The sequence below is a fragment of the Cucumis sativus genome, chromosome 3, assembly GCF_000004075.3.
Source record: "Cucumis sativus cultivar 9930 chromosome 3, Cucumber_9930_V3, whole genome shotgun sequence".
NCBI lineage: Eukaryota > Viridiplantae > Streptophyta > Magnoliopsida > Cucurbitales > Cucurbitaceae > Cucumis > Cucumis sativus.
Genome location: NC_026657.2, coordinates 37,608,802 through 37,626,537, shown reverse-complemented (window position 1 = coordinate 37,626,537; position 17,736 = coordinate 37,608,802). Strand labels below are relative to the sequence as shown.

At 33.3% G+C, this 17,736-nt stretch overlaps 2 protein-coding genes and 1 long non-coding RNA gene across 3 annotated transcripts; 2 read left to right on the top strand and 1 right to left on the bottom strand.

Moving 5' to 3' along the window:
- The first annotated feature begins 1,074 nt into the window (after positions 1 to 1,074).
- LOC101220887 (la-related protein 1C) lies at positions 1,075 to 6,121 on the top strand. The gene is made up of 6 exons (XM_004136438.3): positions 1,075 to 1,887; positions 2,210 to 2,783; positions 2,869 to 3,007; positions 3,111 to 3,201; positions 5,216 to 5,287; positions 5,472 to 6,121. Exons 1-6 carry the CDS (start codon positions 1,423 to 1,425, stop codon positions 5,751 to 5,753), a joined length of 1,623 nt encoding a protein of 540 aa, XP_004136486.1. The 5' UTR covers positions 1,075 to 1,422; the 3' UTR covers positions 5,754 to 6,121.
- Positions 6,122 to 10,158: 4,037 nt separating this feature from the next.
- On the bottom strand, positions 10,159 to 12,241 carry LOC116402820. Its single transcript, XR_004215467.1, has 2 exons — positions 12,103 to 12,241; positions 10,159 to 10,812 (listed from the first exon to the last, which is right to left on the bottom strand). It is a non-coding gene; the product is annotated as an uncharacterized LOC116402820 (long non-coding RNA).
- Positions 10,601 to 15,779, top strand: LOC101213415 (CO(2)-response secreted protease). Its single transcript, XM_004136326.3, has 9 exons — positions 10,601 to 10,825; positions 12,138 to 12,394; positions 12,494 to 12,605; positions 13,155 to 13,671; positions 13,754 to 13,854; positions 14,172 to 14,417; positions 14,556 to 14,670; positions 14,765 to 14,975; positions 15,081 to 15,779. Exons 1-9 carry the CDS (start codon positions 10,638 to 10,640, stop codon positions 15,650 to 15,652), a joined length of 2,319 nt encoding a protein of 772 aa, XP_004136374.1. The 5' UTR covers positions 10,601 to 10,637; the 3' UTR covers positions 15,653 to 15,779.
- The last annotated feature ends 1,957 nt before the right edge of the window (positions 15,780 to 17,736 follow it).

Genomic DNA, 17,736 nt, shown 5'->3' with positions numbered 1-17,736 from the left:
AATATTATAAGATTTTTAAAATAAATACTAAACTAAAACATGAATATTTATTATTTCTTAAACGGGCTATAGAAAAAAAAAAAAAAAATGAACAAAGAGGTTCAAGACATTCATGAAGTCTAAACTTAATAATAATTTTGTAAAATTGATGGCAAAATACAACCATATTTTGTTTAAAATAAAATATTATTTAGTATATATTGTAATCTAAAATTTCAAAGTTAATATTAAAAATAGAAAAATGAATAATGTGAGTTGTCCATCCCTACACAAATTCAAAATATCTACTTTAGATTAAATGAATATTTTTTTTAAAAAATAAATCTCTAACTAATATGATTTTTTAAAAAACAAATCTTATTCTACCATTAATTGATATTTATTTAATATAAAATAAAAGAAATTAAAAAGAGAAAAATGATCTCTGATCAATATCTAAATAAAAAAAATTATATAAAAGAGTCATAGCACATATCTAACTTAAATAAATGAAACATTTTTTCTATAAAAAATATTATTTTTGACTGATGAGTGGTATCTTTTAAATTTTTTTCTTAATCATGTAGTGTAAATTGTGTGTTTTTTAAATTATTTTTATGTCAATGAAATAAATAGTTTTTTAAAATAATGATTAAAAAATTTAAAATATATAAAGTATATATAATAATAAAAAAAAAGAAAGAGAGAAGAGATATTGAGAGAGAAATGGTAAAATGGAAAAGTAAATAAAAGGATTTAATAATAAAAGAAAGAAAAATAATATATATATTTGAAAAGAAGAAAAAAATATTAATTAGTCCAAATCTAGTGGGGGAGAATCTTAGTATACGAGAATGAAGTGCCATGCCATGACGAGCAAATTTCTATTTTTCTGTTTTAAAAAACAAACAAGAAAAAATATTATTTTTATTATTATTATTGATATAAATTGAATTGTTTCTAAGATTGAGGAGAAGATAGTAAATTACGATAACGGGAATTTAAAATACGTATCCAGGGTACGGGATTACGGAATAAAAGTGGGCATTAAAAACGGGAGAAAGGTATTTTGGGCTTTTCGTAATTTCCAGTTTTTTTCTTAACGAAAACCTGGAAGCTTACAATCGCTTTTTCTGAGCGAGCCGCTCAGGAACGGAGAGGAGAAGCCCGCCGGTTTCGATTTTAATGGGAGAGATCCATTGATCTCCTTCGAAATTATGCATTCGAAACCCTAATTTTTTTTCGCTTCAATCCTCAGTATCCTTTTCCTATTGGTAGTAGGGAATATATATATATTTTTTCTATAATTAATTGATTTGTCAACTGATCATCTAGTTCGAGTTTTTCGATTGTTATGTTCTGATCAATCTCTCTCTGGGAAGGTTTCTTTTTCTTCCTTTTTTTTTTTTTTGTTTCGTTTCTGGAGACTGTGGTTTGATTGGAATGGGGAAGGCTACCGATTTTTCGTCTAATCATCGTTCGCCAAGTGGAACTAGTCTTGCCGGCGATAATACCAACAGCTCTGAGTTCCGGAGGAAGAATCTTCAGTCTCCGTGGGCTCAAGTCGTCCGTGGTGAGCCAGAATCGATCTCACCCGTCGATCAGTCCCAGCTATCGTCCTCTTCGTCATCCTTGTCTTCGCTTGCGGTTTCCGCTACAGAAACCCCTGCTCCTGCCTCCCCGCCGTCGGATAACTTTACGTCTTCCGAGAACTGCGACGCGAATGACGGTAATGCAGCGTCGAAGAAACAGGCTTGGAACAAGCCTACGAATGGCGTCGTTGAGGGTGGTTCTGTAATGGGGGCAGACTCTTGGCCTGCTCTCGCGGAATCCGCGAGGGCTTCACCCAAATTAACAGTTGATTCTCCTCCGAAGGTTACCGTCGAAGTAGCAGTCCCTCCTTCTCAGGTTTGGTGATGTTTCAACGTCATGTTTATCTATTGAAAAACGTTTATGGATGAATATTGAGGAGATTGATAGGATTCTACAATTGTCTTTCAATTGTGTTGTTTTTTGTTATTCTATTTTATGATACTGAAACTCTAGTTGTGTCTGCATTTAGGTTTTATGCTATTGAATGTAGAGTGGGAGTATACCATGTTGTGAATTTTGATTTCCCTTTTCTTTCACTACTCCTCAGCCATAGGCCAAAGATTTCCTCATGGTTTAATGTTTATTCTATTTCAAAATGCTTCTGCATGGTTTAGTGTATCTTGTGTTTTGTTGTCAGGGACCTATCAATGTACCTCCTCAGCGACAAGCTACAAATAATGCCAAATCGAACCCGACTCTGAAGAATCCAGTGGTTGCTCGGCGATCCTCAAGGCGGGGTGGTGGTGGTGGTGGCAGCTCAGTGGGAGGGCCTCGAGGCGGCTATTATCGCCCTCCGCCACCTCCACCACCACCTCCCCCACCCCCCTTTCCTGTTTTTCAAGTTTCTCCAAATAGTTATTGTAATATGATACCAGCAATTCCTGATCCTTCTTCAGGAGAACCACTGTTCAGGAGCCCTAATTGGGATCCGCGGGCTGTTGCAGGCTTTGTGCCTCAATTAAATTTTGGTACTGATCACCGAAACTTCTTTCCTAGGGGGAATTTTCCCCTCCATCCTCGTGGTGATAGTCACTACCATAACAATCGTGGGGGAAAACGTGGTCAAGATCGTGGAATATATTTTAATGCTCGAGATGCTCATTTTCAGCAGCACAGGCCTCATACTAGAGGCTTTATGAGGCCTTTGCCACCTTTCACTGGTCAGTTTCCCCAGGGTGTTAGACCTCACCTGAATCCCATGGCTCATCCAGGTGGGTGTCTCTCTAGGGACTAAAGAATGATAGTAGCTGTATATTATCTAAATATGATCTTAATTTTCATCCTTATTTTGATCAGAGTTTGTCTACGTCCCTACATTGCCCTTGGAGGCGTACAGAGGTGGCCTGCCTTTCATGCCACGACCTGCAATGAACTATCCTACTGTAGATCCCACTCTGTCTGCATCAATAGTTAAGCAGATTGAATATTATTTCAGGTAATATGGTTCACTATATGAAGGAACCACTTGGTTCTTGGTTCTTTCTTTCTTCATTAGATTACTGAATATAACTGTGCTTTCCTGTCAATGCTATTTGCAGTGATGGTAATTTGGTAAAAGATGATTATTTAAGGTCCCAGATGGACGATCAAGGCTGGGTGCCAATTTCTCTGATAGCTACCTTCCCTATGGTAAGTTCTTGATGATATTCTGCTGTTCTTTATGAGATTAAAGAATCTTAAATTTATAAGATGTAAATTTTATTCATTAACAAAATAACTTATTATAAGGGTAAGAGTTTATTTTTGTAATGTATATTTAATATTTAAAGATGTGTAGGGATATTTTTTTGGTTAAGAAACAATGTAAAATGAGATGAAAATAGTTGTGATCTAAGATCAAGGAAGCTTATCAATAGGAACCATAGTTATTTCTAACAAATCATTATTGGCATTAATTTGGATTCCTTAACAATAATTCTGGAGTTTGCTTGTTAATTTATCAGATAATGTGTTCTTTGTCATTTAGTATATAGTAATTCCCTTTTGTACGTAACTTTTTACTGTATCAGAAACAAAAGGAAGAAAAAAAGGTTCCTTAAATGAGTTATGTTAAGTGCGGCTACAGTTGTATAATTTTAGAAGAAAAATCTCTTTTAGCCATTGTGTGATAATATCAGATGTTGCATGATATTGATTCAAGCTTCTCATAGAAAAACTAGTTTTACTGTGTGGTTTTAACGAATTTCAATTTTATGAATGAAAAAATTGGTTAGTCTTGTAAGAAACAACTCTTTCTTATATCAATGTTAATTAAATTGTAAGCTTCTGGTTAAATTTATGAAGCACCTAGGTTTGCCAAAATTGTTGTTGCTTCAGTCTTAAAAGACTTAGAGAATTCAAGTTAGGGATTCGTTAAGATCATTTTTTCAGATGATCTGATTTTAAAGTTTCCTGCAGGCAGTGTGGAAGGATTAAAGACAGAATGGTTAATATTTTTCTATATTTTGTTTGATTTGATCAATTGGTGATCTCTTGACCGAATGGAGAGTATAATTGAATTTACCAAACACCCAAGTTAGCCATACTTGTTTAAGAATCAATTTTATTGGTTCAAAGACACCAAACTAAGGATAATTTGAACTTTGAAGCCACCTGTCAGGAAAATGTGATTTCAAGGTGATAAACCTGCACAGCTTGAAGGAAGGTGGTAGTGTTAATTTTTTCCCCTTTTTAGATTATGCTAGAGTGAGATACTTGAAAGTCATTATTGTGATCATTCCAGTAACTATTTTTGTTCTCCATACTTGTAATCCTCTTTCTAGAGTGTGCTGACTAGAATAAGGCTATTGATTTATACCTGCACATTATGTGCTTATACATGCAATCTGTGGTCTTTAATGGCCAAATGATTTCAATATCCCATTAGGGATATGGATTACATCATGAGATTTCATTTTTTTTCATATATTTAGTTTACCTTCTCTACCTTTGTCGTTTCTATTGGTTTTTATTCTTTATCACTCTGTATCAGAAATGAGAGTTCAGCTTCATTGAGTAGTTAAACTTGTTCTTGTCAACAACAAGACAATTTAAAAGAAAGATAACATTTTGGTTAGAGTGGTGTGGAAAATTTGGGTTCTTGATCTTGTTTTTTGTGAAACCAGGGAGCACAAAGAGCGGTGCTACTGAAATCTTGTCATTGATTCATCGTGGTCATATCTTTTCTTCTCACTACAATCAATTCTTGAGCATAGCCGTACATGAGTTTCTTGTATCTTCAGAAAAATGGCTTCATTCTAACATTTAGTGTCGTTTGCAAATTCAAATTTTTTCCCTCATCAAGTGTGTGTTATATATCATTTGTTGTTTCAGCTTAAATTAATTTTGAATGTTTATTTTCATCTTACAGTTTGTTCAACTTAAATAATAGCTTGTTCAAATGACTTGTTATTAAGAAAATAATTATAGGCATTTGGGTAATCGGTGGAGTTTTTAAGTCAGAAGAATTGTTTAGTCATATGACCCACAGTGTATGGAGTTCATAACTTATGGAATTAATGGTTTTTAGACAGTGGATTAAGGAACTCTTTGGGCCAAACATGCCCTCAAATGTTTGCTTGATACAGCAGTTCAGTGGACTATTTAGAATGAATTGAAAATACTATTGTGCTTGATTGCTGCATTTATAACTTTGTTTTTGCAGGTACTGAGTCTGACAAACAATATTCAATGGATAGTAGAATCCTTGAGAACGTCTACTGAAGTGGAAGTTCAGGTTAGTTTCATACTCTCTCTTTGTTCGTTGTCTGATGACCAATCCAATCTTGAGGTCATTTGCATTGTTTGGTTCTGAATTTACTTGTGTGTGTGTATATATGTATCTAGCTAGCGTTATGAAAAGCAGCTAATGGGTTGAGTTTTACTCTAGTGGTTTAATTATTCTGCTAAAATTGTTGCAGGATTATAAGATCAGACGGAGAAATGAGTGGAAGAAATGGACAACTAAATCCAATTGGTTTAGAACTGATTTGGTCTCTTCTGCTTCAAGTGGATCAACTCATGATAGTCTAGCAACTTCTTTTCAAAGGGTCAGAGTGGATGAAGGGACGAACCAAAGTATGACCAATGATACTGATCCTCATAACGCCGAGCGTACTACTGAGTTACAATCTTCCGAGTCAGGTGATTGTTCACAACTTACTAATGGTGAGGCGAATCAGGATGTTCAGACTGATATCTGATCAATTTTGTTCTCCCAAAGGTTCGAGCGCTTACTTTTTGGGATAATACATGTCTATGTCTACTTACAAGAGGGTCTGGCTGCTAACTCTCTCTCTTCCTCCATGTGTCATGCCATTTCTTGTCATGCTCATTTTGGCAGTTCAAAGAGGCTAGTTTTTGGGGATACGAAGAATATTTTATTTATTATTCCAAATATAAAAAGAGGAGAAGTTTAGTTTTGGTATACTTGTAGTTGGAAGTACATTCTTAATGTTTCTCTTATGCTTTATGGATGATTTTAGTGACTGAAGTATATAACATTCATTGAACACTATTCTGAATCATCAATGACCATTTTTTTAAAAAGGAAATGTGCCTTTGAATTTTAGTGGCTGATCTTTCCTTTGGTATCTCAGCTATTTGGATTTGTTCTTCTCTATCTTTTAGAATAGATTCAAACCCCCCTTTCATTATGCTATTTTTTCTTATCTGTCTATTTATTCTTTGATGGTTCTTACTGTGTTCAGGAAACCTGATTGGGATGAAGTTTTGAATAACGTTGATGACGTTTTTGTTTTCTGTAATTCTGTCATCTAGTTCACTTGTAGTGTAGTACAGGTCTGTCTTTTTGACGACGACGACACCGAGATAGGAATGTATAATTGCTTTCCCTTCCTTTTTGATCTCTGTATTGTTTGGTCTTGTCAAAGCTTCACCTTTTATGTAGTCATCCTCAGATGAGAAACAATCACAGAAATGGCTTCTAGTGGTCGTCTTTGTCTTTTACCCAAATCTTTTATTGGCAGTTCTTTGACCGCATAAAAAGCCATATAAGTCCTATCCACCAACTCCTCAATCTCACTTTCTCTTGTCCTTTGATTCCTTTATAGCATTTCTGTATGATTATTTCTTCTCTCACCTCTCTTGTATAGGCATTTCCATGTGAGACTAGATATTTTTTTTCTTCTTCAAATTATATTCTAAGCATTTTATGCAACTGAAATATTTGGACTGCTTTATAATTTGCATTTTTAGGAAACATGTCTATTCTCTAACTACGGAAGTGAAGAGTACCCGAGGACACTTTGGGACGCATGTAGACTCATTAAGCTGGGTTAATACTACTACTACTAATAATATATATCTTTTTTAATATCTAAAATTTTATCTCTAGTTTTAATTCAGATGAGAGAGAAGCATGTAGACCATTCCCAAGAGCTCTCAAATCTTATAAATCAAGTGGACAAAATTGATGTATTCAACTAATTAATTACTTGATATTAGGATTATTTGGCTGAGCCATTGTTTGGGTAAGTCTTGGCCAAGCATGAGGAGGTTAAATCAGGAACAAAATATTATAGGTAAAATTAAAAGTTGTTTTTTTTTTGTGTATAATCTAAAGAGAGTCCAATATTGGAAAGCACAAACAAATAATTGGTACATCATCATCATCATCATCATCATCATCATCGCCATTAAATAATTATTTATTGCTTGGTCTCAGAGTCTATCATCGTTTTGAGTGTTTGCAACTCATTTCATTTGTGGTGAATTTATTGAAGGTGGAGAATTAATAATATTACCCAAAATATGAAGTGCTTTTAATGCCCTATTAGTGGCGCACCAAAACTATCCGACAATAATTCACCATAACTTTCTATTATAACAACATTCAACTCAGTTTATATATTTATTTATACATACATTGTTCACCCATTTTCATGGTCATGATTAATAACACGTCCCCATTTTAAATCTTAGACTATCATATACGTGTTCTTCCTATTTAAAATACGATAAATATGACCATCATTAATACAATATGTTGATCATACAATCAGATGTAAAGCAAAATGTTAGATTTTATTGATAAATTATTAATAATAAATAACCTCGTTGATCTTCTGTAGAAAGAATTTTGAGTATAAGCATAATAAACACTGTTTTATCCTTTTGTTCAAATCTCTATCTTGATGTGTACTTTCTTTATTCTTTTTTATACTACTTTATACACATATACATACTATACTGTATGTACATATGCATATACACATAGTATATTTACATATATGTTTTTTAAAATTATTTATACTTTACAAAAAAATCACTAGATGTCAAAAACTTATTACACTTATTTATTTTTGTTGTATAACTTCTCATATTTTTTTAATGTTCAAATTCTATGTTTGGTTAATATTATCTTTCAGTTGATCCAAAATTTTGATAAAACCCATCGTCTCCACAATTTTGCAATTCCCACAGATAATCCTACAAGAAATACAAAAACTGTACTAAATTATACAGGATGCAAATCTAAGTTTAAAACGGTACCAAATTGAGTTTATTTAGGTAGATCAATTCATACAAATTTCTTTAAATTAAGATATACAAAGTGTACAACATTATTTAAAATGGCATTATAGTGTGTCATCGAAATGATTACGACAAAAGGCAAAACGAATTTAGTTAGTTGGCATCACCTTCCATCCTTAGAGGTGAGGCAAAACGAATTTAGTTAGTTGGCATCACCTTCCATCCTTAGAGGTGAGAGGTTTGAATCTCATAATAATGCTCAATTTTTTAACTAAGTGTGTATAATGTTAGTATTTGAGTGTAGGTTAGGTACCAAATATATATATATAAATAGTATTGAATTGTTTATTGGTTTGGTAAGTTTCAAGCAGAGATTTTAATTTTAAAAATTTGTAATATTATGAGATTTTATGTTTTTTTAACTTGAAGTTTTGAAGGGTAGTTGCAAGCAAATTAGTAAAAAAAGGATGTTTGCAAAAATAGCAACGGAGAAAAAAAATTATGATAATAAGACTCATATTAATACGTTTTTTAAATTACAAAATTAGTAAATTTAAAAGTCGATAAACTTTATAATTACCATCCAACATTTTTACAATTATAGTCATCTGATATCAATAATTTTACTATATTGCGAATATATAAAAAAAAAGTGTTATGAATTGTTTTTTAATATAACCTCTACATAATTTGCTATTTAATACAAAAATAGCAAGGTACCAATAATTCATAACACTTTTTTTTTTAATATTTTTGCTATTTGATACAATTTTTTAACAAAAATATAACCTCTACATAATTTGTTTTAAAATGGAATCTATTTTGTAGGAAAGAAAACTTTAGGAGAGGTTTTCAAATATTTTGAAAAGAATAAAGAGTGTCTTCGTCTTTCTATCTCCCTCCACCTCGGAACCCTCTTTCTTTAGTTCCTTTCATGACAGGCGCCGGCGACCCTAAAATTTATTCATTTTTGTTTCTTTCTCTTTCTCCTTATTTCCTTTAGAAAGAAAAAACTGCTGGAACGAGATGGCTACCAATGTAAATTATACATTTAGGGGAATTTGGAAAGATGATGAAGTAATGGGAGATTGGTTCTTGAAAGTAAGAAGATGATATGGGGAAAGAAGGAAGGGGAATGGATGGATGGGATGGAGATGGCTCCAAACTGCAAAGAAATATAATTGAAGAGATGGGGAAAAGTGAAAGAGGTAAAATGAGGCACAAACCAATAACAGATGAGCAAAGTGTGTTGTGTTTACCTCAACCAAAAAAGGCTATATAATTCCTTGGAGGTCTCATAGCTATATATAAAAATACAGTATTTGACGAAGGTCATTAAAATAAATAAATGTCACCTCAGCTTTCTTAGTTGCTAGCAAAAGTAAATCCTAAGGACTCAATTTTTTTAGTTTTTGAAATTCAATTATGTCAATATACAATCTAATTATCCTAACCTCTAGATTGAAATTGCATTTTTTTTTTGGATTTACTCGGAAGTAAGGATTATATTGCACCTAACTATATGCATCTCTTCTTATACATAAAAAAATAATAGACCATTCATATTGTTTTAAAATAATATTTGTCACATTACATATTCTATTAGTTAAATAGGTACAAATCCCAGCACATCAACAAGTTTCCACAAAGGTATATAAACATGTAAAAAAATTCAGCCTATCATTATTTATATATATATAAAGTTATGATCCAAATAAAAGTTTACTTATATATATAAACCAACTAAATCAATTCACAAAGATTGATATAACTACTGAGTTCTAAGATCAACAATATAATCAATCCAAAACAAAAAGAAATGATGTTTGTATATTAACATATAATCATGAGTAATCAATGAAATGTTTAATAATTAACACTATTATATATATATGGATGTTGTATTAAAATACACACTCTAAGCTTATCTATTGTGGCTAACATGAATATAATTAAAAGAGCTTCGACCTTAGCAAGTTAAGGACGTAACATTCTAAAAATGAGAAAACTTGACGTGTATCCCATTTCCCACATTCTAAACCTCCATCATTTAAGAAAATAAACCCAGCATGAATCCTCAAAACAAGCAAATAAAATTCTTAACACAGCTAATTAGCAGTGAACTAAACTTGATAGGATTGATGAAGAAAGAATAAGAGAAATTAAATAAACCCACCCATCACCCCATGTAAATGTCATGTGGGTTGTTACCAAATAAAAACAACCCATATCCATCAGTTAGCTAGGTATGGGGTTGATTGAATCTTATATGCATATCTATATATAAAAAGGAAAAAGGGAAAATCTTACCAGTTCGTGTGATGATCTCCAAAATCCCCACCATGGCCACTGTTGTTCAGTAAGCCACCATTTGAATTACCATGGCGCACTACGTGTGGATAAGGGAAAAGCTTGACATTTTGGCAGTGCGCGTGCTCTGAATCATGAAACCCACCAACTGATCATCTCATCTCATTGAAATTTTCCATATTCCTTCTTCACCACCAGTTTTCATCTGTAAAAACATATAAATTAGCGCTTGAAGTGGAAGGGAACTTACTCAATTAGATCAGTACAGAAGCCAATACGCCATGCAAAGCATTTCTTTTTGTGTTTTTTTTGCTTTGGTTTGTGTTACCTTTTTTCTTGTTTCTGAAAATGTAAAAGTAGCTGATGCTGCTGAAGATGCAAGAAATGGTGTTTATATCGTTTACATGGGATCCGCTTCTTCTGGCTTCAGGACTGACTTCCTTCGCCTTCTTAACTCTGTCAACAGACGGTAACATTATAAATATATCTCAATTTCTTACGCTAATGGACATATTCCCTCTCATTTTTAATTCATTAATTTTCATCTTTTACTTTTTTTTCTAAAGTAAAAAGATTCAATTCGAAGTTCAATTTTTACGATTTTTTTTTTTAAAATAACTTTATTTGATTTTCAAAATTCTATTGATAAATAACCAAATAAGAAGTTTAAAGGTGGAAATGAACTAATATGATTCTTTTTGTAACCATTTTTTAATCACACATACTTTTTCATTCTTTCTCACCGTGACTTGCATATTTAAAAGACTTCACATCTTAGCCGATTCAAAAAAACAAAAATAGACATTAACTTTTTAATCAAAATTTGACTTAATCATAAAATGTAGTCAACAAAACTTAGAAAGGAATGGATGGAGTGGAATTTGCAGCTTAATTTTTAAAAACATGAATACTTACCAAACAAAACCTTAAAAAATTACAAATGCATAATAAATGTTAGAAGCGTTGACAAGCCTACTCTAAATTCACTCTAAATCTCACAAACTTTTAAGAGAAGAAACTTATTCTTCCACAAAACTCATAAACACATAAGAGAAAAATATTGTTCTCCTCAAACTCATTTTCTTTATAAACTTTAATTTGCTTTCATTGATTTGATTTTTTTTCTTTATTGCTTACAAATAAGGACAATAAACTCCTTATATAGTACTAAAGAGACTTCCTAAAAGACGCAAAATAAATAAAGTATATATATACATATGTTCAAGTACTTGAACAATCACATGTATCTAAAAATGTATGTATCTTGAAATTAGAAACGTATCTGAAAAAGTGTTATTCATAATGTATATAGCTTATTACTTTCTAAAGATAAGATCTTAAATTTTCAATTGGGAACCTACATACTTATAAAACAGAGCCTTAAAATTATAACATAATAAGTTATTAGATTATCAATTATCTATGAATTTTTTCACCAAACATTGTAACTGGACACGAAATAAAAACGGCGTACTATTAGATTATAAACAAATTTCATTTCAAAATTAAACTATGCACTATTATATTATAAACAAGTTTCATTTCAAAATTAAATGATAATAAGAGGAATAGGTCATCTAACTCACATCTCTTACTTTTTCCGACATGAAACTCTAGCTTGCTTTTTCCGACATGAAACTCTAGCTTGTACCGACTAGATACTTATAAAATTAATGGGACAGTGTGAAAATGAAAACCATGTAGGACTACAGAGATTGAAAAGGCAGAGAGAAATTAAAAACTCACAGATAATTTTGTTGATTGCGTTGTGTGGAACGTAGGAACGCAGTGGTACACACATATAAACATGGGTTCACAGGATTTGCAGCTCATCTATCAGAACATGAAGCCCAAGCCATGAGACAAAGCCCTGGAGTTGTTTCGGTTTTTCCTGATCCATTATTGAAGTTACACACAACTCATTCATGGGATTTCTTGGTCAGTCAGACAAGCGTCAAAATCGACGCCAATCCCAAATCAGATCCCCCAGCCTCTTCCTCTCAACCATACGATACCATTATAGGAATCTTGGACACTGGTAAATATATATATCAAACATTAATTATTCTCTGCTCTGCAGTCTGCACTAATAACAATATATAAAAAGCTAGTTCTAAATAGTCATCGGTAAAATTAGGTATCTGGCCGGAATCGGAGAGTTTTAATGACATGGGTATGGGTCCAATACCTTCGAGGTGGAAAGGTACCTGCATGACAGGCGATGACTTCACTTCCTCCAACTGTAATAGGTGAGTGTGTGTGCCCACTAGAACTGAAGCTCTGGTTTACTACCAACTTAAAGTTTAGTGTTTCTATATCGTGATATTTAGTTTAGTATTTTTATATTATGATTTTTGTTTAAATTACGATCATACTCTAAGAAAATGAGTTTTGTTTTATTTAGACATAAATCTAAAAGGTTAAGAATGGTTTGTTTTTTCAATTGTTTTAGTTTTTAATGCTCAAAATCTACTCTTTTAAGTTAAACAAAAATGTTTTCAAACCCTTTAAAATTAACACAGGCCCTAGATTTGTAGTTTAACAAAGTTTTAACTTTTCTTTTTTAAGTGTATTAATTATTTCATGAAAATTTTGTCAATAAGATATTGCCTATTATGTAATTCAGTGACTATAGGATATAATTTAAATATAGAAAATTAAAAAATCTAATTATAATGATTATATTGAAAAAAGACATGCTTTATTAAAAAGATTGAAAAAGTGAAAAACAATGCATGGAGATTAAAATTAAAGCATCGAACCGTATTGTGTGTGAGTGTGACATGTTGTGGTGCCAGAAAAATCATTGGAGCAAGATTTTACGAAAGTTCTGAGAGTGACGGCATACGGTACCACTCACCTCGAGACGGAGCTGGACATGGCACCCACGTGGCATCAACGGCGGCCGGAAGCGCCGTGGCTAATGCATCGTACTATGGCCTCGCAGCCGGGACGGCCAAGGGCGGCTCCCCCGGCTCAAGGATCGCCATGTACAGAGTCTGCATGGCCGACGGCTGTCGTGGGTCGTCGATCATGAAGGCGTTTGATGATTCCATCGCCGATGGGGTCGATGTATTGTCCTTATCTCTCGGTACACCCTCCGTCTTCCGACCAGATTTGACGGCCGACCCTATTGCCATCGGAGCTTTTCATGCGGTTGAGAAGGGCATTACAGTTGTCTGCTCCGCCGGAAACGACGGTCCCAGTTCTGGAACGGTGGTGAACGACGCGCCGTGGATTCTAACAGTGGCTGCCTCCACCATAGATAGGGATTTTGAGTCTGATGTTGTGCTGGGCAACAAAAAAGTGATCAAGGTAATTCATATTCCTTCAGCAACTGCAATGAAAACAGCTAAAACCACATTAAATTATTTCAAATAAAAAAATTATAATGCAGGGCGAAGGTATAAACTTTTCTGATCTTCAAAAGTCTCCTGTATACCCACTAATAGAAGGCAAGTCAGCCAAGAAAGCGAGTGACAGTGAAGACAGTGCAAGGTATATAAGAAATGGCATGCTGAGTAATTTATTAAGATTTCTTACAAAGCTTTCTGATGAGTTCTCCGGTTGTTATTGTTAGAGGTATTTAATAAATATGTATGTGAATTATCAATAATTTATGGCCTTCTGAGTTTTATCGGAAAAAGAATAGTCATTTTATAGCCATCATCAATTACATGGGATGGATAACTAGTTCTTTGACAATTTGACATGAATGATCTCGGATTAACCTTCACAATTTGACATGATCTTGGATTAACCTATTATATAGATTTAAAGTATTTATACTAACAGTTATATCTCAATTTAATTAGGATTTGTTCCGAAGATTCCATGGATGAAGCTCAAGTGAAGGGAAAGATAGTTATTTGCGAAAACAGTGTCGAAGGAGGCGGTTCGGATTGGCAAAGTCAGGCTGAAACAGTGAAGAATCTTGGAGGGGTTGGGCTAGTTTTGATTGATGACGACTCAAAATTAGTTGCAGAGAAGTTTTCTACTCCCATGACAGTTATTAGTAAAAAGGATGGTCTTGAGATCCTCTCCTATGTTAACTCAAGCAGGTAAAAGTTAAAATTATCCTCTGTTTAATCAATCTAGATTGAAAGCTGGGATGTGAAGTGAGCTTCAATTCCATATCTTCTTTACTAGCTTGAACTTCATGATCTCCAATGGCTAATTGAGTTTGAAATTTTCTGAAGGAAACCAGTTGCTACAGTTCTCCCCACTGAGACCATAATAAACTATAAGCCAGCACCTGCTATAACATATTTTTCATCCAGAGGGCCTAATCCCGCAGTATTAAACATAATCAAGGTAAAAGGCAGCTTCTACCTGGAAGGACGAGGGGAAAGATTATTTTATATTAACTTGAAAATTTCAACCTTCATGAAGAAATTTTTTTGTGCAGCCGGACATATCAGCACCAGGAGTGAACATTCTTGCAGCCTGGCTTGGCAATGATTCAAGCTCAACTCCACAAGCAACGAAGTCACCACTCTTCAATGTGATTTCAGGAACTTCAATGTCCTGCCCCCATGTCTCTGGCGTAGTGGCTTCTGTAAAATCTCAAAACCCCACATGGAGTCCCTCAGCAATCAGATCAGCCATCATGACAACAGGCAAGGAATTAACCTCACAATGGAAGAAAAAAATTCTTATTTCCTTTTCTTGTTGAACTGAACATTTTTACTAAATGACCGATTTTTTCTCAAAAAAATTTACAGCAATCCAAACGAATAACTTGGGATCACCAATGACTTTGGATACGGGATCAGTAGCCACACCTTATGATTATGGGGCAGGAGAAATATCAACCAATGGAGCATTACAACCAGGACTAGTCTATGAAACTAGTACAACAGACTACTTACTATACCTTTGCGGCCGAGGTTATAATCTAACCACCATTAAGAGCATCACAACTACTATTCCTGATGGATTTGATTGCCCCAAGAATTCAAATGCAGACTACATATCCAACATGAACTATCCAACAATAGCAGTATCTGAATTGAAAGGCAAGGAAAGCAAGAAAGTAATCAGAACAGTTACAAATGTTGGTGGCAATGGTGAAACAGTTTACACAGTCAGTGTAGATGCACCTCAGGAAGTAGAGGTCAAAGTGATTCCGGAGAAATTGAAATTTGCGAAGAACTATGAGAAGCAGAGTTATCAAGTGGTTTTTACCCCAACTGTATCCACAATGAAGAGAGGCTTTGGTTCAATCACTTGGACCAATGGAAAACATCGAGTCCGAAGTCCATTTGTCGTCACTAGTGAGAGTAGTGAGCCATAAGATTACTTATAAAACAGTGAACACATTGCAATCAACCAGGTCAAAAGTTTGTAATTCTCTAGTCATCTGTTTCAGTTTGGACTATAATACTTTCTGAATAAACGAAGTTGGTGTTTTAGATGTCCAACCTGATTGAACAACCTTCATCTTTAAAAAGAAAAATAGTCAAAACTAAATTGAAGGCTAAAGACACTTTATAGAAACATGAAGATTCAGGAGAAACGAATAAAGTATGGCGGAAGAGCAGATGGGGCTGAGTGATAAATTGATCTTAAACAAAACTGTACCTAAGACTCCCATTTTTGGCTAATGGTGATTGTGGGTAGAAGAGATATATACAAGCAAATGGACATAGGGATACAAGACTTGAATCTTTCATTGTAGTGAACTTTTCTCCTCTCCCATGTTTAGTTTTCATATCAATTAACAATTATATAGTTTAAATAATTTAAGAGTTAAAGCATCTCAGCTAAAGCATCTCAGCTAAAGCATCTTCAACAAAAATTGTGATCAATGAGGTTTATCAAAGCTTATCTCCTTGCACTGAACAAAAACCATTCTCGATATCAAAATAGTGACGGCATCCTCCGAACTTTTTCTCCATTGGCAATGGAAATCCCTCTAATATCATAAATATCAGCCCCTAATACTCTAATTCCGTTCATAAATAATCCTCTATATACACGATTAGATTAAAAATGATCGAGTAATCTAATGATTTTGAAGAATCTATTCCCGTGTTCACTTATATTCTATCCTCTTCCATTAAACCACTAATTTCTAGGTTCATTGTCCTAATATTTGTACCGTTCTGCCCAATGAAGAAATTCTAAAGCAGTCGAAACCAATTAGGAAAAACTGAAACAACACTTTCTTGCAATTCATACTTCGAAATTTAGAGAAGAAAAATGAACAACTAACAAGAATTTCAGAAGGATCAAATTCGCGAACACGATGTGAGCCTTGCAGTATTAAATGACATTACATAAGATTTACCTTTCACGTTTGGGATGAGAATCTTGAGGTTCCCATTGATGATAATCCATAAGCTTGATGACGTGAAACTGCTGAGCTACCTCCTGATCCCTACCATCCTTTGAGATCCACAAAGAGAAAAACTCTGCTCTTACAAAAGGGCGGGAAAGAGAGGAAGGGCGTTTAAGTATCGAGGAATAGGCGTCTAATCTGAATGAATTAACAAGTTGTAATTTGAATTGCTTTTCACCACATTTTTCTAAATCTTTTGCAAACTTCATTTGTCTTCTTACGTTATTGTAACAATAATCGGAATGGTAACATTTTCATAATCCTTTCGTTATAATAGTAGCAATACTTTCACATAATTTTCAATCACAATTGGATTAGCGATACTTTCGCATAATTTTCAATCACAATTGGATTGAACACACTTCACTATTATATTGTATTGTCAGTTTTAATTACAGTCAAAAACCTGAAAATAGACCTCATATCTCATTACGATTATAGAAAATAGATCTCATAATCACATGGCATCCACTTATTTGACCTAAGTTATTGAAAATATTCCTAAATTTTGAAACCCTCATTATACTTTTAATATTTGAAATTGGTTCCATATAATACTTTGGGAGAGATTTGTATGGTAACAAAGTGATGACTATTATTGTTCACAAATTTAAAGATATGCAAATGGTGAATCATGCAAATCAGCGCTAGTACATTAATAAATAGAAGCTATATAGTATGTAAAAATTGTGTAATTGTTCTAAAAGTTTAAGATAGAATAAAGAAAAACATCGTAATCTTCTTTATAGTTGTAAATAACACTTCAAAATTTTTCATACACCAATTATCATGTTAATTTTTATCATTTTTATTAGTGAAAAATACTTTTCCAAAACTTTACATGAGAATGCACCACAAGTTTATATAAGATCAAAGTTGGTCCTCAATCTCATTTCTTTGCTTCCATAAGTTTGTTAGTTCTTTCTGAAAAACTTTTAGTAAAAAAAATTGAATTTGAGATATTTAGTAAAGAACTTAAAAAGAAATAGGTTTAAAATTTGTGATACGATGAATTGATAATTATTATAGGAAAGAGT